General features: G+C 43.0%; 2 protein-coding genes across 2 annotated transcripts; one reads left to right on the top strand and one right to left on the bottom strand.

The window, feature by feature from the left end:
- Nucleotides 1-22: 22 nt before the first annotated feature.
- Nucleotides 23-1,857, top strand: LOC106649937. Its single transcript, XM_014367666.2, has 2 exons — nucleotides 23-1,220; nucleotides 1,322-1,857. Exons 1-2 carry the CDS (start codon nucleotides 1,182-1,184, stop codon nucleotides 1,703-1,705), a joined length of 423 nt encoding a protein of 140 aa, XP_014223152.1. The 5' UTR covers nucleotides 23-1,181; the 3' UTR covers nucleotides 1,706-1,857.
- Nucleotides 1,858-4,963: 3,106 nt separating this feature from the next.
- Nucleotides 4,964-22,392, bottom strand: LOC106650207 (mucin-19-like). The gene is made up of 9 exons (XM_014368117.2): nucleotides 21,194-22,392; nucleotides 15,540-16,328; nucleotides 9,604-9,917; nucleotides 8,127-8,520; nucleotides 7,464-7,894; nucleotides 6,466-7,373; nucleotides 6,087-6,376; nucleotides 5,812-5,996; nucleotides 4,964-5,114 (listed from the first exon to the last, which is right to left on the bottom strand). Exons 2-9 carry the CDS (start codon nucleotides 15,801-15,803, stop codon nucleotides 5,051-5,053), a joined length of 2,850 nt encoding a protein of 949 aa, XP_014223603.1. The 5' UTR covers nucleotides 15,804-16,328; nucleotides 21,194-22,392; the 3' UTR covers nucleotides 4,964-5,050.
- Nucleotides 22,393-22,706: the final 314 nt, after the last annotated feature.

The following is a 22,706-nucleotide window of genomic DNA, read 5'->3' as shown; positions in this document are numbered from 1 at the left end:
GTTTCGATCATTTTAATTTTAATGTAACTAGTATTCGCAAAATTACTTAAAAATTTAATTTTGTAATACGAACTATATTCTATAAATTACTTTTTGAAGTATTTAGACAATACTCTAAGGTTGTGTGGACTCGAAAAAGGTAATTTCCGATGAGATTCATTAAATTTTAGATCCAATATGTAAGTTTCATTCCTAAAAATGATATTGTTCATTTTTTAAATTTAAAATATATCTTTTAAAGAAAAAGTATTACTTTTTATGCAAAATAAGTTGAGAAGTCAATTGCCTTTGTTATACTTAGAATATAAGTACATGATTATGTTCAAAATTAGAATATTTACTTTAAATTATAATAATTGTAAAATATTCAATTTTGAATATAAGTGCCTTCACTCTAATTTCTCCAACGAGAAAAAGTTACCAATCCTATTATTTACACCAAGTTGTTGACTTTTTATCAGGATATAGCTTTGTTACTATTGATAAAAGTATGTGTAAATAAAGATGTTAACAGTACTTGTAAGATGATTTCTTGAAAGATATCTATTTTCTAAAAAAGTGTTGAAAATCGCTTTCATTCATTTTTTAAGTTAAAAAAAAAATATTTTAGACAGATTTTCTTGAATTGTAAATCACTAAGCTCAGTAGAAAAGACTGACCAACTGCTCTTGCGATGTTTAAAACACTTTTTGACAAACTAAACGTTTTCTGCGGTCAACAAAAGATCTGTCTACTTTAAAAAATTTAATTTCTACTCTTTTATAATGAAAGTTGATAATAAAAAATTGTTTATCAATCGAAAGTATTTGCTGTTTTTATTTTATCCCTCGTTTAAGAAAATAACGTTGAAGTCGAAAAGCGGAAAATAGTATGGCAGTATTTTGTATTTAAGTATACACCTCGTCATCTTGGATTATATTGAACAAAGAGATAGAAAAAAATTAATGAGAAGGTAAAAAGAGGTGAGAGAGATAGAATTTATAAAAACATCTTCTTGAGAGGTAGAGAGGAGACATCCACCTCTCCCCATAATTGCCAGAAGGAATCGGGCAAGTGAAACGATATTGAATTTGGCTGCGGGAAAGCGTAGAGGCGCTCGCGAGAGTATATATAAAACCAGACTGTCAAGCTCCTTAAACTCTTAGTCGAATTACAGTCAATCTGCAGTGAACGAACCAACGATGCTGAGTAAATACGCTTGTGGCAATAATGCGTTTTTGGTAATCGTAATTGATTTCGTTATTTTTTCTATTAACACTCTAAGCGACACTTTAATCACGAGACTAATTTTAATTTTCTTCTCTTTCGCTCACAATTTTAGCGTTTAATTGCTTTAGCGACGCTTTGTCTTAATTTGACGCAAGCCGGGACGAGGTACATCGCCATACCCATCGACAACGTGGACATCATCGAATTGGATCCTGTACCGAGCTATCCATCGCGATTTCCAAGACAAGCTGATACTTCGTATGCCACCTCTTCGTCGTTGCAACAGCAACAACAGTACCCTCACAACCATCAGTATCATCATCACCATCATCGCGAACCTGTCGGAATAATCGAACAACCGCAACCGCAACAACAAGTTGCAGCAGCCTCGAATCCGCTTGTGACCAAACACATTCTTGATTATGTAGATTTTGGCGCACATACCGGACCGAATGGAGCTTTTAGTTGGTATGCAGATTATCCGACTTATCATTAAATATTATAAAGTGTAATGTTTATAAAAAAGATTTGTTCTTTGTTATCAAGAGACTTGAGTTCTCGTTATTGTTTGAAAATAAAAATGCAATGAAAAGATGGTAGATTTATCAATTGTTAATCGTTAAGTATGCTAAGACTGGTTAAAGACTAGTTTAAGATCGTTAAATGGAAAAAATTTGCGATAAATCTAAATTATATGGAAATTTTCAAGTATGGATTGGAATAAAAGCTGCATAGATTTTTGTAAATAATTCAAACTACATTATAATGTTGATTTTCTTTTGATTTGTTACAATATTTACCACCTTGATTATAATTTTGCGTGCATACAAGCAATACAATGAAGGACTGTTTTTCATAATATTTTAACAAATTTGTGACATTTAAGCTTCCAATTTTTTTGAGAATTTTATCTTTCATCTTTCATTGAAGTATTTTCGATTTTTTAACATTCTCAATATCTATAGGTAAGAAACATCAGTATGCTTCATTCTTTATGACAGATATCTTTTTTAAAATATATTATATAAGCTGCTTAAAAAAACAGTACGCCGTTTTAACCCGCACATTTGCAAATCGCAGATACTTTTCTAGCTTTTGTAAAAATAATTTAAATTATTTTCTAAAAAAAAGTAGCAACAGAATGTGAAGTATTAAAATGTTTTACTTTACATGTACATATATATATTAATGTACATAACTATTTCATTATAGATGGCAAGGACCGATTATAACGACGATCGGTTATAATACTCTGTGTTAAATTAAAATAAGGCTGTCAAATACGATTTTGCTATCGCATAAGGTAATATTACGAGATCAAACTCCATTCTTACGGTTATCTCATTTGTAAACAATTCGTTACACCAGTCCATTAAATGTTTGAACATTGTTTAAATCTTCGGCTATTACAGTATGCATCGTTTAAGTATGTTTTATACAGTTTTTTTACATCCAACACAAATGGTTTATTTATCTATTTATTTATTTATTTTTTTTGATAATTTTTAAGTAATAGTTTCATGAAAAAGTGTCGTTAACTCGAAGACAAAGAAAATGCAGTACAATACAGCCATAAGAAAGTCGTGTCATGTATTGAAGGTTTTATTTTACGAAAGTAGTAGTCGGTTCAATACTGATGGAACATTCTACCATTATAATGTCATGTAATAATCACCGTTGCACTGAACAATTTTTAAAATTTAATGTGTGATTTTTTATCTTCGTAATACGTGACATTTCCAAATTTACTATGATAATTTTGATATAAGTTGTTGTCACAGAATATTCAAATGAAACGATGTACAAAAATTAACTTGTCAACACTTACTACACACAGGTACGTATCTCCTTTTTTCACATTTCTTATTACATATATTTTTCATCAACATAACTATTATAATGTTTTTTTTTAAGATTATTAAATTTTCTAGATATATTTATCGATAAAATCATTATATGCGTTTGCTGACACAGCGGAAAAATATTACAGTATACATAATATTTATATTTTTTAGTTAATACATATACTTCATTTTGTTATATGCTATTTTCTGAGAGATCACAAATATTTTCCATACATACATTCATCATATCGTGTAATATACTCGAACGATTAACATATGTTGAGCTCGTTAGTTGCATCAAACTCCTATTTAATGTCATTCGATTAGAATCCTAGCTAAAACTTTAATAATTTACAGCTTCTCATTCGACCAAATTGCTATGTAGAAAACTCCTTTATAGTTATCCTTTCCATTTTTTTCTATTCAGCGTTAAAATATCAGTACTTTTCATTGATGATATAGGTAGTATGTATATACACGCAACTAATATTATTTTTACATATGTCTAATATATATATTTTTGTTCATTAATTTTAGATAAACGTAGCAATTATTAAAATACATTTCGCATATACCGTACGCGAGAGAGCGACGTGTACTTCTTACATCATACTTATTTATCGTAAAATTCAATTAATTCTTAGATGTAATATATCGATTGCTCTCATCACTGTTCTTAGTTGCCTCCGTATTCTCTCTCTCTCTCTCTCTCTCTCTCTCTCTTACACACACAGACAAGTCTCTTTCACCATCAACAGACGAAGTCACGTAGTATGAAATGTTATATATATGTATAATTTTTTTTTGCTTTACATTATCCACATCAAGGAGAGTAGATTTAATTTTACCATCTTGATTATTGTACATAGATCCCGAGGGAGCTAATATACATGTATATGGACGAAGAGTGAGATTTACGCTTGGGTACGTTTTTCTACTAGAGAGAAAAATTCTATAACCAAGCACAGGCGAAGAAAATTGTACTGCAGGTTTGCTTTTTTTATTTTGTTGATTACTATGTATACGACTTACGCATTTAGTTTTTGTAATAAAATATAGATCGTTATCATATGGCGGTGGGATATTTGCGAGATTCCTTTTGATTTGCGGTGCCATTTTATAACATCGACTCGGGAATGAAAAGTCTGCCGTGTCTTTTCGAGAAAATATAGAGATTTACTCATCAGCTCGTAAATAGGAAGAATATATTGTTATAATTTTTTCTTTATACTGCTATGTAATTGCATACTCATTTGTGTACGTAAGAATATGTAATCTTACACAGTAATCAAATTTGAACTTTGCTCTATATTTATAATGTCGCATTCATAAATATATAATTTCTATATGCTTGATAGAACGAGGAATCGATCTATCGCTATACAGAACTTGTTGCGCGCGTCATCCATGTACAGCAGCACCATGTTATATACCTTGTTCTATGTGTAAGATTACAATATAATCCTGCGCAAATTAGCATCGATCGATTTTTGTGATTTTTTCGCAAATGGTTTAGGATTAAATGACTAATCGAATTAAAATGAAAAACCTCAATGTACGCGGTATTGACTAGAGAACGCGGGATTATTATATAGAGCTCGTATTTTTTTTCTTTTTACATATTATAAAACGTTTCCTATCTTCAACATCCAGCAGTCAATTGTATAATTGCATCGTAACATGTATAAATAACCGTACATCGATCAACAACATTAAAACTTTCATCGTGCTTACAAGTTTGCAGTTCACGATGTATACCACGTGCATATGCACGTATGCACGCATACTCACGTAATAGTATATACACATATAATATATAATATCGATCAATATACAAGCCGAGCATCAGGAGCCTCGCGCACGATGGGAGTCTTTCACATTGTATACTGCGATAAGAATATTTTCGGCGCGTTCTGAGCCACGGGTATACTGGCGTCGTCGTTATGGCGTGAAGCGGTGGCGGTGGCGCCGCACTGAGCAGCGCCTGGAGCTTCGGGTCAAGTGGTGCACCAGGCCAAGACGACTTTCTTAAACGGCACGAAGATTGCTCGCTCCGCTTCGCTGTAATAAGAGAACAGAGAAAAAGAGATAAAAAAAAAAGAAAAACTAAGCAACGTTCAATATTGATACCGTTTGCGTCGTTGTTCAAGTTGAAAATTCAAATCACGTTGATGCCGACCTCGTTTGCTTATGAGCTGTACGAGTTCGTATCACGAGGTCAAGGATCTCGATATAAATACGGGCAGAGAGATAGGGAGGAAGAGTCGAGCTATACAGCTACTGTACACCGCGAGTTCATTAATTCGAGGCTATGCGTGCTCGAAACAATGTATGTATAGATATATCCGCGCACTCCTCGCGAGGGTTGCAGTAACAGCGGGATGATTATTATTATGCATAGCCTATAGAGTTTGGGGGCGAAAAGGGAATGAATGCCAGGCAATTCGGGCGTGCAGCATAATGGCTTTCGCGTTTTGCCGTTTGAAGTTGGGCGCCGCCACTGCCGTATAGTGATGATAATTGAGTTGAAAGAGTAAAGAGGATTAGCTTATAGGCAGTGGCGGTATACGTATGAGCGCGGTTTTTGATGGATACATTTGCAGAAACGCGACGACGTGCTGCTGCTGCTGCTATACACATGGAGCGAGGCTTGCGTGAGTCGCGCACACCTCTTCGTTATTGTTGGCACGCACGCGGGCTGTGGGTGGTTGTGTGCATATAAATGACATTCGACTGTACTATGTGGGGATGTGCTCACCAATCAAAGTAGCGCCTTCCGTGAAAGGTACCGTCGGAATTGCCAGTTTCCGTCGGCAACTGTACGCCGACGTGCACCTCGTCGCGTCCTGCGACCGGTCCGACGTAGCGGACGCGACCTTGCAGTATCCTGCCGTCTGGTGATATCACTTTTACCAGATGGTCCAGTTTGAGATCTATCGGTATCTGTGGAACGCAAGAGGCCAGAATATGTGAGTGACGCACGAGGCAGATCGATCGGATTCTATGAGCAATATAATGACAATAGCAACGGACCTTTGGCAAATAAGGTCTAGCGTCTTGAGGTGGATTCCAGTCACGGAGTAAATCGGGCTCGGAATGCCGCCTGACGCGTCTCCTGCGCGTCGAGTGTCGTCCCCCGCTGCTGCCGCTGCTGCCATGGCGGCATTTTTCCGTTGTCGATAACGTCAGCATGGAATCGATACTGCGCCTCAAGTATTCCTCGGCCTCGTCTATCAGCGATTCGGTCGAGTCACCGCTCGTCTCGCCCAGTAGCTGTTCCGAGCGCAGATTCGGCAGGCTGCCTCGTATCAGTATGGGACATTCTGCACACGAACATTGTCACGCAGGTTCAAATTTAGCACTCCTTTAATTAGAATCGCAAAACAAGCTGAATGAGATTATTTTGGCTCACCTTGAAAAGTAACTTTAGACCTGGAGCGTTTGGGTCCAGCATGCAGTCTAGCGATAACTGCAGCCGAAGGCGGCTGGACGTGCGTCGGCGACGACGGCATCGACGACCAGGTCGTTCTCGTCGAGAGCAAAGTAGCACCGGTAGGCCCAGTGACGGCAGTCGTGGCGCCGACGCCGCAGCAATGATGGGACGAAGCGCTCGGCGCCAGCGTGACCGAGGGCACTCTGCAGTATCCCTCGAAGGAAGCGGCGGCATTGGGCCGCCAAGAGTGACGACGCGAGTCGCCGCCGCCGCCAGCAGCGCTACCGACGCCTCCCACGCTCGCGCTCGAGTGTATCGAGCTGAGACTGCCCCGGTAGCGAGCCACGTCCACGGACAAGCGGCACTCGCAAGGGCTCGGCAATCCAGCGCCCCGGGCCCAGGACTCGCGCCGATTGGCCTCGGGCGTCCGCAAACCGCTGGCGCGCGACCCGTAGCACTGAGCACCGGGGTACTGCTGTAGCACCGCGGCGACCGCCGCCTCCTGGCACAAGTGGTCGGCGCTGCGCGACAGCTCCGGCACCATGCTCGTGAAGCTGATGTCGCTCAGCATGACCCTTCGGGCCTCCCTGGTCTTGTCGGAGAGCCGCAGACGGCCCGCTACACCGGCCGGCAAGGCGAACTTGCTCGGCAGCGTGGTGAACGTGTGGGCCACCTTGTGGGCCAGATAACTCTCGGACCTCCACTGGGCCGGCAGGGCCGAGATGTCGGTTTGGGCTCCGGATTCTCGGCGAGCACCGCCGCTCGCCGCGCTGCCACCGACGACCGGGCTGCCGCTGCTGCCTGCGCTCGTGTGATCTAATACCGGTCGCAGGGGTGTAGCACTTTTTCGACGACCAGCCGCCAGTGCTTCTCGATGAATTATTGGCCTGTCGTGAGATTCGTAGTTTTCATTATTCGAACCTTAAACGTACGCTGAGCCAGCCTGCAAGCTCGATATTGGTAAAAAAAGCTCCTACCTGTAAGCCGTCGGGGGTGCGGCGAGAGTATTTCTCCTGGCGGCGTTTCTCGTTTGCAAGTCGACCTCTTCGAGGACGCCGCATTTGCTGATGTCGGTCTCGACCAGGACCGAGCACTGGGACCACATCTTGTTGAGCCTCGAACTGGAGCTCTCGTCGAAGCGATCGATGCTCTCCTCGTGATCGATGCTACTGCTCTGAGACGAGCCAGCCGCGTCGTCCATAGAACTCGATTTTTCCGCGGTGGCTGGGGCTTGAGTAGCCGACGATGACGTCGCTCCCGACGCCGCTGCAGTCGTCGTCGTCGCCGTTGTTATCGTCGTGGATGTGGCATTGGAGCCGTTGCAATTGGGGTTGAAGGTGCAGCTAGGCTCGCCGCTGTCGGCTGACTTGGCCTGGCAGATTTTCAGCACTGATTTGTGGGGCTCGTTCTGGAAAGCACACACAAGTTTATCGATTGTTTAACTTTATAAATAGCGACGCAACACGTCATTACGCCGTACATATAATACTGCACTGCAGCACGAGCCCGTGAAATGCAGCAAGTATCTAGACGAGCGCGCGCAAGAGATCGTAAGCTGTTTAGCGTTTCGCTCGATCTATACTTGCGGAGAAATTAATAAAGTTTTGATGTGGATGCAACAAGACACGTGCACAACTTACCGAGCACGGGGTAATTGGCAACTGCTGCTGTTGCTGCCAAGTTTCGGCGTCGCCGATGGGCACGAGATCCTCTCGGCCGACCTCGGGACACGTTTCCTCGGTCGTGAATATGAGCTCTATGTCGTCGAGCTCCTCGGACTCGTTCTCCGACTCGTTGGACGCTCCCTGGCTGGCGAGTTTATTGCCGCTGGACGCAGCTGCCGACTCCGCTGCTTCCGACTCTTCGTCATTTTTGTCCATCGACGTATTTTCGCTGGTCTCCTCTTTGTCTTGGGATTCGTTCAGCGTGGACGATTGAGGCTCTTGCGATGACGCCGTATCCGTCAGTTCGGATTTTTGCTCCGTTACGGCGGCCTCTTCCGTAGGCTCCATTTTGATATCGAATTCGACTTTTCTGTACAGGGGACAAAAAGAGAAGTAGTAAAGCAAAGTGATTTTTTGTTCGTATTTTTCATACTATATACTTTCGACAACTTCAAGTTACGAGTCAGTCGGCTCCCATAAAATGTAAAAATTAGCAAGTTATTCAAGAGGTTTGACAAATTCTTGCATAAGCGCGTGGTCAGGGACCAAAGTACACTATCAAATGTCTGGAAAGATTGGAAAAAGAAAATATCAAAGCCTTGGAATCGTAAAAAGTCGGACGACAAGGTTATGTGTTGCATCGATCATCGTGTGTGTTTGCAGTTGTCGTTTATGATTCTTTACAACCTCCGTGTGTACATTTTCCACGCAGGAGGATGAGAGCGACACGAGACTCATCATGATCGCGAGGACCGTCGGATCGTGTTCCACCAGCGGAAACAGCTCGAGAATGGTCACCAAGACTTTCTTGATCGTGCGGGATAACGCGCAACTCAGGGGCAGCGGCAACAGCAACACTGGCTCGACGAATCCCGTAGCTGCTGCTAATGGTGCGAAATCTCCAAGACAGGCGAAAGTGTACGAGAAAATTTTTGACGTTCCCGCGAACAGTCGTTTAGATCGCATGCAACAACAGCTTCAGCAGAGATGTTGCTGCAGTAATGACGATTTTCTTACTTTTTCTTGGCAATTTTTTTTCCTTTTTTCGTCCCGTCTATGCAGCGAATTCGACAACCGATCTTACATTTTATATTTTATTCTCTTTGCAGAGTGTCACGAAAACGGGAACGCGGGAAGAATCGCCGGGTGATGTAAAAAGCATCTTAAATTTTGTGTACAACGAGACAATATACTTATTTCCTCTTGGAAAAATCTTTCCGTCGTTCTATCAATATTAAAAAAAAAAAAAAAAAAACAACGAATGCAAAAGAAAAAAGCGCTGAAATCTTTATACAGCACAGATAGAAGTATCGCCGGACAAAAAAGCCACTAAAAACGTGACCTATTACATGTACAGTCTTCGTCGGCCGCAACTGCATCCGACGAAAACAACAACGTGACTCGGTCATAATGCAAAAAGAAAAAAAGAAGCACGTAATCTCGCGATACTCACTTGGGAGCTAAAAGAGCAACCTGGACCGTTGCCGTTGCAGTTGCTGTAGCTGCTGGTGCTGCGTCAGGATTGCGGGGCGAGGTAGCGGCATCGCTGCTGAATTCGCTGCTTCTGTTCAACAGTCGTCTCCTGAGCACGTGATTCTCGAGAGCCAAACGCTCGACGGTCTCGCCGTAGACGTTGCTTTTGCCGCCCCTGCTGCTGTCGTTGATTATCGACGAAGCCGCGGCCGAGGGATCTTCGACCTGTAGCTTCTTGAGGCGTCGCAGCTCCTCGCGCGACGTATCTAGTGCCGAGCGCAACGATATCACCGTCTGCAATCACACAACGTGACATGTGTAATATTGTCTCTGCCTCGTTTTCGCGCGTGCAGCGTCGAAAGCTCGTACGACTGTAATGTGCGAGAGCAGTAGTAGGAGCAGTAGCAGCAGCTCTTGCTAACTTTTGTGTCGCACGCTTGCATAGTTTAAGAGCACAACTGCTACTGGCTGCAACTATATATTTCGCGAATACTCGCGTAAATTCAAATTGTAAATGGACAATGGCTCGACTCCGAGACATTGAATTAATTGACGAAAATAGTCGGTGTGTCTAGTGTGGCCTTGCTTGTTGTTTGTTTGTTTTCTTTTTTGTAACGAGCATATTACTCACATCCTATCTCCTTCGCGTTCGCGTTGTCCGTCTGTCATTTGATTCATCAACAATAAACGCGCGCACGAGTGTGTAATGCAACCGATACTCTTGTTACGTATAGCATGTATATGCAACGGACTAAACCATAAAACGAATTGAAACAATGTAACGCGGAGACGAAGCGAACACGAGCATTGGACGCGCGGCAATGTCAATTAGCATCGCATAGACGACAACGAGTCAGGCACGTAGCAGCAGTAGCACCACCACTATGAAGCTGCACGCGCGCGAAGGAGTAAATTAATCAGTTGCAACAACGACCACTATAATGCCCTACACGTATACGAAAGCGGGCGTATATTCATACGCGGAGGCTGCGTGACGCGCGTTCAGGTTTAAATGACGATATTTATGCGCGCGCCTGACATGACCGCGGATAATATGCAGAAATGCTCTCACGCATTGGCTAAATACAGCGGTATAGCAATTTATTCGCTCAATGCTGAGCTCGCGTCGCGCTAATATTAAACGTATCGATGCTGTTATATTAAATCGCGCGTATATAGTATCAGTATGGGTCGAGCTTTTAATCTCTCGAGCGTGCGTTACGCACGATTTACGCAGCCGCGGGCTTGGCTTTATATTCGCCGCATGCGTTGTACACGTCAAATTTCGTCTATGACGCAGAGGTACGCAAGTACATGCGTACGCGTAGAGCCAATGCACATCGCGAAGATCGACGCCTCTTCTTGACACAAAAAATGTCCTACGCGCGCTCGCACATGCAGACATACGATCCGTACGCACTGTTGGAAATTGAGTCGTTCCGCAAGCACGAGACGAGCTTGTGCGCTACTAACTGCGGCCTATACCTATATACATTCATACACTGTACGCTTTCGTACATGGCAATCAAACCTAATGATTCCAGCGCGTAAGTTATATATAACGCTCGAGAGCTCGGTCGTAATAGGCTTGCCCCGCAAGCCGAGCATCGCGCCTCGTAATATTACATAAGTTTTTGTGTACCGCATACATGTGTACGTACTTCGCTGCAACGTAATCGGCTTTGTTTGTAGCTACTATATTTTATACATCTCTCTCCGCTTCGTATACATATGTGTGTGTGTAAAATATATATAGTACAATATAAACGTGCAACCGGCTGTATTAGGCGTCGTAATAACGCCAGCGTGTGCTCACATGTATATTGATACACGAAACACCGAGTGTGTGTCTGTATGTGGATCTACACGCAATTAACAACACGCTGTATATATGTATGCTGCTCGCTTAGCTTACACACACATACAAACGTGTAGTCGGTGCGCACACGGTGCGGAGGCTATAGTGCAATTAATCCGCTTAACGACGCCTCATAAACACGCGAAGCCCCCGCGAGCGGAGCGCGGAAGACAACGATTTTCAGAGCACAAAAAACTTGCTGCGAGCGAGAGACAGGAGAGCGCCGGGACATGCCGATTGTCTATCTCTCTGCCAGCAGCACTGCCATCGTTTCTCGAGGGTATCGCGTACCTCGACGTTTTATGTATGTGTACTTTCACTCCTCGTCACGACGTTTTTTCGTCAAAGTGAAATTTTGCCATCGATTGCGACAAAAAGACAAGTATCGAGTTGTATAGTTTTGCGCTTGAGACAGCCAACGCAACTACCTCTACGCTTCGAGCGAGCAAAAAAAGATTTTTTTTTATAGAAATAATATTTTGTAGAACAAAAAAAGGGAGACGGAGCATTGTAAGGAGTTGCACTGGTCGATTTCCAGGTACAATTTGTTCGCGCGCTCGAGAAAGACCTGAATGATTATTATTATATATCGCAATTTAGCCGCGTATAACGAGATTCTCGTCATAGTTTTTCTCGCAGCTCGATAAAAGTAGAGCAAGAAAGAAAGACGGAAAATACACAGAAAGAAAAACATTTTTTACGACTCGACGCGGGTGCATCATCGCGGCATTATATTTTATTTTATCATTGCAACGCAATGTTATAAGCGCGTGCACAACGAAAGCGCTATATACAGAGGAAAATAACTTCCGCATAATAACAGGCGGACTTTCTTCGATCGTATATACACATACATAAAGTATAGGACGAGGCAGAAGCTCTGCACGAAACGCTCAAAGCGACATTGGAGAGACGGGCGAGACAAAAAACAATATTATTACGGACTCTAGATGAGTCGGGGTTGAAGGACAGTGATGCTGCAGCGGTGCAAAAAAAAATCGCGCTTATCGCGCACTGCAAAAGAGCGACCGCGAGAGAAGCTGTAGTGTGTGTATGCCTCGGAGAAAAAGGAAAATAATAAGAGAGTAAGGACGACAGGGAATTATACAGCCTGACTGTTTTCACGATAAGCGAGTGCCGCGCTCATACTCACGTATACAAACTCGTGCAGCAGTATACTCGCGCTCTCTTGTTGAATCGCTTTTCATTCGATTGCCCTCGATTCACCTAGTTAATACGTGTGCACCTCGAGTCGTGCACCAGTGCTTCAAGCTCGCGCTCACGGTTCATATTATGTAGCAAGAGAGAGAGAGAGAGAGAGAAGGCTGCGTCCTAATTTATTTACTTTGTTGCGCCGGGCTTTGCGCCGCGCGGGCGTGCATAATAATAAAATACCTGCAAGCTCGATAAAACTTTTATGATTAAAATTAAGTTACTCGCCACCCTCTCTCGCTCTCTTTGCGAGCTTGCAGTCAAGATTTGTTTCGCGCTTTTTTTCGAGCGAATATTATAATAACAACTCAGCTCGAGGAAAAAGAGTAGACGAGAATGCTGAATTTGAACAGAGAGAAAATACGGTCTAAGAGAAATTAATGGACCGATCGATGGCGCGTGTGCGTCAGGATTCCATCCACGCTGACGTTTTTCACAAAACTATCCCTACGTGTAGTTCTCTGTAGCTAATGGACGAAACTTTAATGGGATTGCTACGTATATAGAAAGGTTTCGGCTGCGACGACTCTACTCGCGTCCGCACAAACGAACTTTGTAAAGCGACGAGAATATTAGCCGTTCCTCTACAACAATGGTACGAAAGAAAAAGAGGAAAATACGATGAGAAAAAAAATGTTTGGCGAACTGCTTTAATGTGTATATATGTGTATAGAGATAATGGCCAAGCTGCGCTTTTATACGTACACATGGGGGGACAAAAAAGAAGAAAGCGAAGGTCGCGTGTTTACCACGATCCGTATCGATGTTGTATGCTAAACGGAGAGGATAAACGAGGCTATTTTTACGTACCAAGACCGTAAAAAAGAAAAAGTGAGCAAAACGAGACAACGACTGGAGCAGTCCACACATACACATTATGTGTATAATATGCAGTAGTGCTGCAGAAGGTATCACGCGCCGCGACAACGGCCGAGACCATATAATTTGCCCTGCGCGCGTTCACGCAAACTTGCACGAATGAGTATTAAAAGTGCTGCAGCTCGTGCCCCATGGCGCGATTCGGTGTACTTATACGTACGTACTCATATCTTGGCTTCGTTTGAAAATGCAGAAAGGAAAGAACTCGTTTCCAAATGATTAATTAAAGCCTGTGCTTTCAAGCTTAGATTAGTCGCGGAAAATTATGAGCAGCACCACAACTAGCATATTTATGTATCTCGTTAGCGATTCATTTAAAGTCAATTTGGACTAGTTTAAGGTTTTAGCGCATACGTGTATTACATACAACGCTCGGCTACAGTATACGCGTGAATCGTAGCCATCTCTTGTGCGCGTGAGTTAGTGTGCATCGAGCTCTTTAACATTCACGCTCGGCACCGACCAATTGATCTAATTCTGTGCGCCTCGCTCGCCATTATATATCCCTTCTAGCACATTTTTCTCCGATAAACTCGGCTCGAAACTTCGTTCTATTAGTAATATATACTGTCTTCGTTTCTCACTGTCCCATATAATGCGATCGCGAAATATATATATAAAAAAAAAGAACGCGTCGATATACGTACTAGCTTTCTTGCGTCACAGATATCCCATGAATGACTTTTTCAACCCCATTTCTAGCCAGGCGACGAGTCGAAGGGCAGAAAAAAAGAGCCATCGCAATTCGATCGCGTGACTCGACGACGCGCCGCGACTATATACGTATAGGTACTCTTGGCCCAGTATGCGCCGAGAGCCCCACGTGCATCGTGCACTTTACTGCGAGGGAGAAATAAGGAGAGAATATGAGATGGAGAGAGACAGAGCGAGCTTTGCTTTTCATCGACGCGAACGCCAGAACGAAATTTATCATGCACGCAAGTGAGAGAGGAAGAGAGATCGATTTTCTCATCGTCGTTCTTCCAATTATCGAGTGGCTGCATCGTTGCACGTACGTACATATAACCAACCAATTTATTGGGCTATTAGACAAAGGCAGACAGACAGATGAAGTACGAGGAGAGAGATAGAGAGAGAGAGAGAGAGAGAGAGCTTTGATAATGAAGAGCTTTTAGCTTTGATGCGTGTTTCTCTCCGATGTACCGAGATTTTGCAAACAGATAAGAGAACAATTAGACGCTTGCATAAAGCATAGAGTCAGTACATGTACGCAGTGCGAGCTCAGTCGATTAGCTAATTAAACTTGAAGGTAGGTAGATCTCGGAAAAATGATATCATTTCGATTCGTATAAAAAATTAAAATGGGATTTCTATGGAATGCAGGACTTTATGTAATGAGCCCTAGCTAACGCCCGCCTGCATTATTTCATCGATCTAAAGCTTTATTTGAAGCTTTTAGATTCGCAACGATTTCATATTGCATTCTATATCGTGGCTCTGGTATTTTTTAATTCATCTCGCGCACGAGGATAATATATCTATATACAATACGGATTTATAACTGAATCTTCGCGGTAATATCAAAATAAAATTCCCTTGAAATTGTTGTATCTAAAAAAGCTCGAGCGAGCTCGCTTCCTTCTCATCTCGCCAACGTATACAATATTGTGCGTGAGCCTCGACTTGTGCAAGCTAGACTCGCGTACGAAACATCGACTTTTTCCGGACTTTATATGTTTTTTTCTCGTACATTTTTATTCCATCCCCTTACGGTGGAAGCGCGATAAACCTAGAACGGCACGTACAAAAACCGAAATAAGCCGTATATGCAGAGAATATGGTAAAACTAAAATTGGAACTTTACCGAATTCGCTCTGCATCACGCGCAAGCAAGTATATATACAAAATATTGAAACCTCAAGTTTGATTTATTTCCGGACGATTTCAATTCGGACGGATATATAAGAAAGAATGAGAGAATAAGCAGAAAATGATGCAACACAAACCTGGTGCAAGGCTCTCACGACATCGAGATTGGGCAGAACCGGTGCTGCTGCAGTTGACGACGACGCTGGTGCACGACTACTACTCCGTTCGGTTGAGATTGCCGCTGTGCTCTTCCCATCGCGCAGTTGTTGTTGTTGCTGTTGCTGTTGCTGCTGCTGCTGCTGTTGCAGTCCAATGACGATTCGGTGTCGGCGAAGCTGTTGGTGAATCTGATGATGGTGTCTATGCTCGGGGGCTGCTGCCGCCGTTGTTGCTGCTTCCATAATAGTGCTACCTCCCACTGACTCGACGGAGCTAACTTGTCAAAGATGCTGCTGCTTATACTACTGCCGCAACTGTCATAGGCCTCCTTCTCCTTCTTCTCCTCCTTAAAGGCCGCCCTTTCACGCCAAATTCGATCCGTTCTCGCAATCCTCATGCCGAGATCTTAGAACTTATGTGGCAACTTTAGTAGCTGCTCACAACGCACACTTTTATACAGGCAGCATAAATACGCGTGCACACGTGCTGTAGCAGCGAGAGAGAGAGAAAGACAGAGATCCCTGGGCACCTCTCCTGCAGAGTTTCTGCGCTGCGCTGAGCTAATCTATCTGCTGCACTCGGGCGCGACAACGATGCGTGAGCTGCGAAAAGATGCCTTTTTGTTTCTTTCTTTTTCTCCTCTTTTTTATGCCTTTTTTGCTTGCTTTGGCTCTTGCTGTAGCCTTGCGATCTGCGCTCGTTGTTGCCTTCTTGCGCGTATGTACTCACGTACGTATGTTATTCTGCTACGATTACTCGGGATTTACCTGAAACATGAGATTAAACGAGCATGTAGTTTTTCGCGTACACAAGACGCTCGATCGTGTATGCACTATAAGCATGTATAACGTGCAACGTTATGTAAAATTTTTAGCTCTATTTTCAAGCTACGTACAAGCTTATACGCTATATAGGGAAATATAATTCGCGCTCGTTTTCTTTTTCATTCGCTGGATGCGGGTTTTAATTTTTTCATTAAAAGTTAAATTGCATCAAGGATAAATAAAAAGCTCGTTCGCGTATTTTTGTATTTAAGATAGTCCATTTTACTTTTATGTGTATACGCAAGTGCAAGCACGTGTATTTGAAAAAGGATGAAAAAATTCTCCCGAACATCCGCGTTAAGCACGCGCGATCGACTTATAATTTTAATTCGAATTAGCTCGATTCGAAGAATAATAACGAGCTTAAATAATAATCTAAATTCAACAACATACAGAGATTATTCTTAATTGGGTAACATTTGCAATAATGCTACGCGTTAGCTCGCCTCGCCTCACTTTATACGTAGGATACACGTGCACAACGCCGCGTCGAATTAGCCCAGTCACGTGCATTGTTATCGCTCGTTCGTTTTACGGCTGCTTAATTAAATATGAAAAACTTGTTTGTATATATACAGGTGTTTCCACGTGCGCATTCGCAGCTATATAATATAGAAAGTAATCCCCGAGCTTTTTAGCTTCAGCTCGAGCTTTGGTCGGAAAAGCCGATCCCATCGGCTCGGAAAAATCGCCTTTCGGCACAAAGTAGAGAGAGAATCGCGCAGTTTCGAGATAAAGTGCGTATATACATAAGCGAGTCGAGCATTACATTAGGCCGCGCGTACGTATATAGTAGACGCGAGCTCAAGTTAAATAAATAATAACGAGGCGTTTCTTATATTCTATCTCGTTCGTCTGTTTATGGCAGCGAAAAAGCTGGCTTTGCGCTCGGATATGTATTATAGCCGGAGTCGAGCTCGGCGCATAAAGTACCGTTGCTTTTTGCGCATTAACCTTATACAGAGAGACAGACAGACACAGAAACGTACCTTACACACACACACACATACAGTGAGATATATATATGCGTTGTGTGCTTTGCTGCACTCGCGAGGTGCATATAAGTTTATATGCACAATGCATGGTATAAAGCTTATACGGCAGCGGCGAGCGATGCTGGCCACGCGATAAACTGAATGAAAGCGAAGGCCCCTCTCCTTTAGCCCATTGCTCTCTCTCTCTCTCTTTCTCTCTTTTTCTCTCTTTCTCTGTGTATGTGTGAGTATATGTGTGCTCGAGAGTATGTATCTGTATATATAATAACACGCTCTCCGTGCAGCAAGGCGCAGCGCGAACTGGCAAACTTTACTATACTACTACGCTACTACTACGTACGAGTACGACTACTACGCGCGATAGTATATAGTAAGTCGCGCGCTCGTGGCTTGCTTTGCGCTTATGGAGGTTTGTTGCTTACTGCGCTTCGTGACGCTGCTGCTGCTGCACATAACGAGAGCCTGTATATATATACTATGGCCGTACCTATCTACAAGTCTCTCTCTCTCTCTCTTTTACTCGCTCACTCTCTCGAGTTACAGCTCGTGTGTTGCTCGCAGATATAGAGAGACTTTTTGTATATGTACCCACACGCTCTCACACAGACGCAAATAAAAAGTCTCTTTTCCCTCGTGATGTTGCCTCAATGCTTTGTGTGTATGTGTTAGTGTGGTGCTGCAGCTCAACTGCACTCATGCTCGGCTCTCTCTCTCTCTCTCTCTCTCTCTTTCTCTGCACCGAGTGCACAATGGACGCCTTTGCAAGATTTCTGTGCGCTTTTAAATTTAGTCTTAGCTAGCTCACACGGAACATTATGTCCGATCGCCCGAGATGCTGCGATCGAAAATCCTCAAGATACAATACCAGTGAGAACCAATTTTCTCGGATCATTATATCGTGCTCACTATCGACCAGTAATCGTTGTGAAAAAAATATCTACTTTTTTTTAAAAATGTTTCCGTATATATTGTTGAAATGCAAATTTCGGTAAAACAAGTCAACGCATTCGAGCTCAAAAATTGTACAGAATGATAGAACGTGACTTTTTGAAATCAGTTGTCACGAATAAAAACGAAGCGTCGAGAATAAAAACGATTGGTGCGTGCTCGCTGTAGCAGCACTACTTGTGCGTAATAATTTTCAAAACGAATTGACAGTTTTCTTTTTTTACCTCACGCCAGGTTTCTTTTTACTCGCAGTAGGAGTTCCCCTCCGCTTACGTACGCGCACATCTGTATACATAACCCGGATTTAGTGATATAGAAAATTGAGTGCGCGTATACATAATTTATTTTAAGAACGCGCGCGAAAGTGCATAATATACGTATACGTATAGTACGCGAGCGAGCTAACAGAAAGCACGCATGCGGCTGGCTTTTTCAGAAAGCTCGCTTAATTGTAAAAAAGTGAAAAATGAAAAAAAATGAGCTCTTATATATTTATATGCAATCAACGCGTGCGCGTGTGCACGCCGATGACGTTTTTCGCGACGTGCCGCACACACGCAGGTACATTGCATTCAGGGACATGGACTGTGCGGTGACGGCGAAAAATCGATATCGAGGTATTATCGGCATGATGCTGCAGCAGCAGCAGTCGTGACGTGTGAAAATGATTAATCTAAACTTTCGAACGTTAAACGCGATCGAACAATTGAACTTTTTTAAAATATTTTAGAATGTAACAAAACCCTTCGAAATGATCTAAACATTATCAAAGGATTATAATTATTTATTTACATTGACTACTTTTGATCTAACAAACGTTAATGAAGTTTTTAATATTAAAAACCATATAGAATACGAAAGTATAGAGTGATAAAAACGGATAATGTCAAAAACGTAAAATATTTCGAGCACGATGAAGGGATTTCCTAGATCCGAAATGATTTTGTAAAATCCAGATTTTTCGTTCGTGTTGAACTCCCGAAACTCGAGCTTAATTGAAAATGTAAAATTGAAAATAAAAATGAATAATGCAAAGAGAAAATAAAAAGACCGAACGCGTCGAAAGGTCGCAGAGAAATTTTCCCGCAGAAAATTTCGAGGCAAAGCGAAATCGTTGGTATCGATCTGTTTCTTTTATACTCGGCGGCGGCGACTCGGCGGCAGGCAGGTCGGCTACTTCCGCGAGAGCAGCACTTTGCGCTCTAACGCTTTGGCGCTGCATAATAAATGCACGTCGTATAATAAGCTTCGCGCCGATTCTCGTCTTGTAATAGTTCATTATGCATTCATAGATAAAAATATCGCGCCGCGCGTATCTATAATATAAACATCGTCTTTTCACTTGATCTTTCCGATGAGGATTTCTTGAATTAATGTACGTGACGCGTATACTTGTATAGGATCACAGACGTGCGGCAGTAATAGCCTCGACGAGCATCCCCCGCTAAGGCTTTAACTGACCTTAACCCTTTCGCGAATTAAATCCATATATATAACGCGCGTACTCGAGCGTATACATGTAATACATAGGACATATCCAAACACACGGTATTGACCGAGTAGTCGCGAATCTTCTAGCGGACACTTTTTTTTCTTTGAACATACCGAGGATCTTTTTATTCCCCCCGCTTTTTTTATTATGTTTTTCATTTCTTTTTTCTCCTCGTTCGTTATTGTTATTCACATTGTTTATACGCAGAAAATCAATTTCCGTGTTGATGCGTGTTGAACGAGATCGCCCTCGCAGCACAAAGCGCGCTTACGTTCTCGAGCATGAAACGAACTCGGCCTAAGGATAGAGTACAACAACAACAAAAAGTCGTAGAGTATGAAATTAAAAAAATGAAAAAAAAAAACCGCCAAAACAAAAGCAAAAGAGACACGAGGGCGTTATAACGTTGTATACGCACGAGCACACACGCAGAGAAAGAGAGAAAAGTTCATATACTCTCGTTTTTGTTACCTTCTCTTTACGCGCTCCGCACGCACGGCCACACGGCTCGTGTAGGATGTGCGTGTGTAGATGTGTGTGTGTCCGTGCGTACGAGTGCATTCGTAAAGTGCGTTACGTGCACTCGACACACGCTGTACGGTAATAGCAACTCCTTCTATGACGTCGTCCAAAAGGTACACACACATCCACACGGGAACGTTAACATAACACACGCCCAGTCCATGGCTCGTAGGCGTAAGCGTATATACATACAATATGCACTGTAGATACTCGAGCAGCTACACACACGCCATATAGGATGTATGCCATAATATTATGTAGGTATAACGCGGCGTGCATATTACGCACAGAAAACAACACAAACCATAAAGCAAGAGAGAGAGAGAGAGGGAGAACGAGAAAGAGACCGCTAATCTAAGTCGCGGTTTGTACTCTGACGCACTTACGTTACATACACCTATATAGCATGCAACATAGGTATATGCACTCGGCCAGTGGGTTCGATTTATGTGCATACAACGTCGATATACACGTATATTTATAATATTTACTGTCCTACGCGCCGAGCTTAACAATATTTTCATTTTCACGACTCTCTGTATGTGTGTCATTGATATTCGATCGTTAATTATGATGTACATTGTCATGTGCTCGTATGACATTAGCTTTGCTCGCGCCAAATATTACTCGACGATACACGATTGTCATTCTTCGCGGGTGCACGCGAACAAATGCAGCCACATAACATAAAATGAAGTAAAAAGTAGATGTAGATAGGCTTGGGCACGCGAAGAATCAATAAGTTGTTGCAATAATAAAAAAACCGCGAAAGGAGCGCGACGATGCATTCGAACGTATCACCGACTACTCGAAAAGTTACTACGAGCGCGCGTACAATTATTACTACGTACCTTCTCGATTGATTGCTGTATTTTTTATTTATTTTTCCCTTTTGGCCCTCTTGCGTTGGTGCACAGTCAGCTTCGTGGCTGCAACCACATGTTGTCATAACAAAAGAACAAGGAGAAGAAAAATAAAGGGCAAAACGAGGAAAAAAGGCCAAGAGCGTGCCAGTCTGTTGTTATTGTCGTTATCTCGAATCGAGGAGCATCATCGACATCATCGAAGCTGGCCGAGGATCAATATGGAGCGCGGCTGCATCGCGTCTCTCTTTCTCCTTTTAGCACAATATAGACACACACAACACAGACAGGCACAGAACTAACCCACACACGCGTATCACGTAGATGCTTTCCTATACATGTATAAGGTATATGATGCTGCTGCTGCTGCTGTTGCACTTGGAGTGTAGTTTAGCTGACGCGAAAGCTATACATTGTATTGTGTACGAGAAAGAGAGAGAAGCAGCGTATCGTGTATAGTAAAAAGAGAGTACGTGTGTAAATGCACAATATATATCTTTTATGTATACTTTGGCCGCGCAACACAACAATAACAACAACACTACGCGAATGCCGAGAGATAAACACTTGCGTATACGTTCGTTTGTTTCTATATTATATACACTGCAGTGCACTGCACGCCACTCGCACGACGCGAAGCGTGCGTTTGCCCCCGAAAATTTTCAAACTTGCGGGCTGCTCCGTGCTCTGCTTGCCGCCGCCGTCGTCGTAATTTCACTCGATCTTCTGTGTACTGGGGTGCAATTTATATTCTCGCAGCCCCTGCAACGTGACGATCGCACTGGAAAATTTAAAAACTTGTCGGCGGCGTGCACCGAGCTTCAGCAGCGAGATGTATGCGGGAGCGCAAAAAAAATTGATAAAAAAAAGAGAAGAGCGTCGAAAAAAAAGGAGCTGCTGCGGGAGAGAGTACGAGCGAGTCGAGCCGACTACATTGGCCGCCCGCGAAGGACTAGTGTCAACAATGGGCTGTGCAGCCAGGAGAGAGAGACAGAGAGAAAGAGTAGAAACTCGGCCCCCTCCGCCGTGCGTTTTAGCTTTCCGTCTGTATGTACACACTGCGGAGCAGCGTATAGCTGCTGCTGCTGTCAGTTTCCATTTTGCAAGTATATGTACTACTACTACGTTTTGTACGTATATGTGTGTGTGTGTGTACGCCAGGCTTCAGCGTTAGGTCGATCTCAATCACTCCGTCCTTTTCTTTCTCACTGCGTTGCATGCACTACGATGCAGACGACGAGTGGCGGCGGCGGCCTGAGCCTGGCTGGCCTGACTCTATACACATCCTGTATGTTTGTGTGTGTGCAGTGTGCAGTTTTATCATCGCGCGCGCAGCACGAGTCAGCTGCGCGCAGGTAGTTACCGCGCCGCCAAATAAAAGTAGTGGGAGGAGAGAGTTGATATAGGTATACTACGCCGATCTGCCTGCACATTATATATATACGCGATCGCGTAGGTGGGAAGAAGGATTGGTGCATGGACTGCGCTGAACCGTGAGCCC

This window comes from Trichogramma pretiosum, unplaced genomic scaffold, assembly GCF_000599845.2.
Source record: "Trichogramma pretiosum strain Unisexual culture from Peru unplaced genomic scaffold, Tpre_2.0 scaffold48, whole genome shotgun sequence".
In the NCBI taxonomy this organism is placed as follows: Eukaryota; Metazoa; Arthropoda; class Insecta; order Hymenoptera; family Trichogrammatidae; genus Trichogramma; species Trichogramma pretiosum.
The sequence above is the reverse complement of the archived record's forward strand: the minus strand, read 5'-3'. Positions and strand labels throughout refer to the sequence as shown.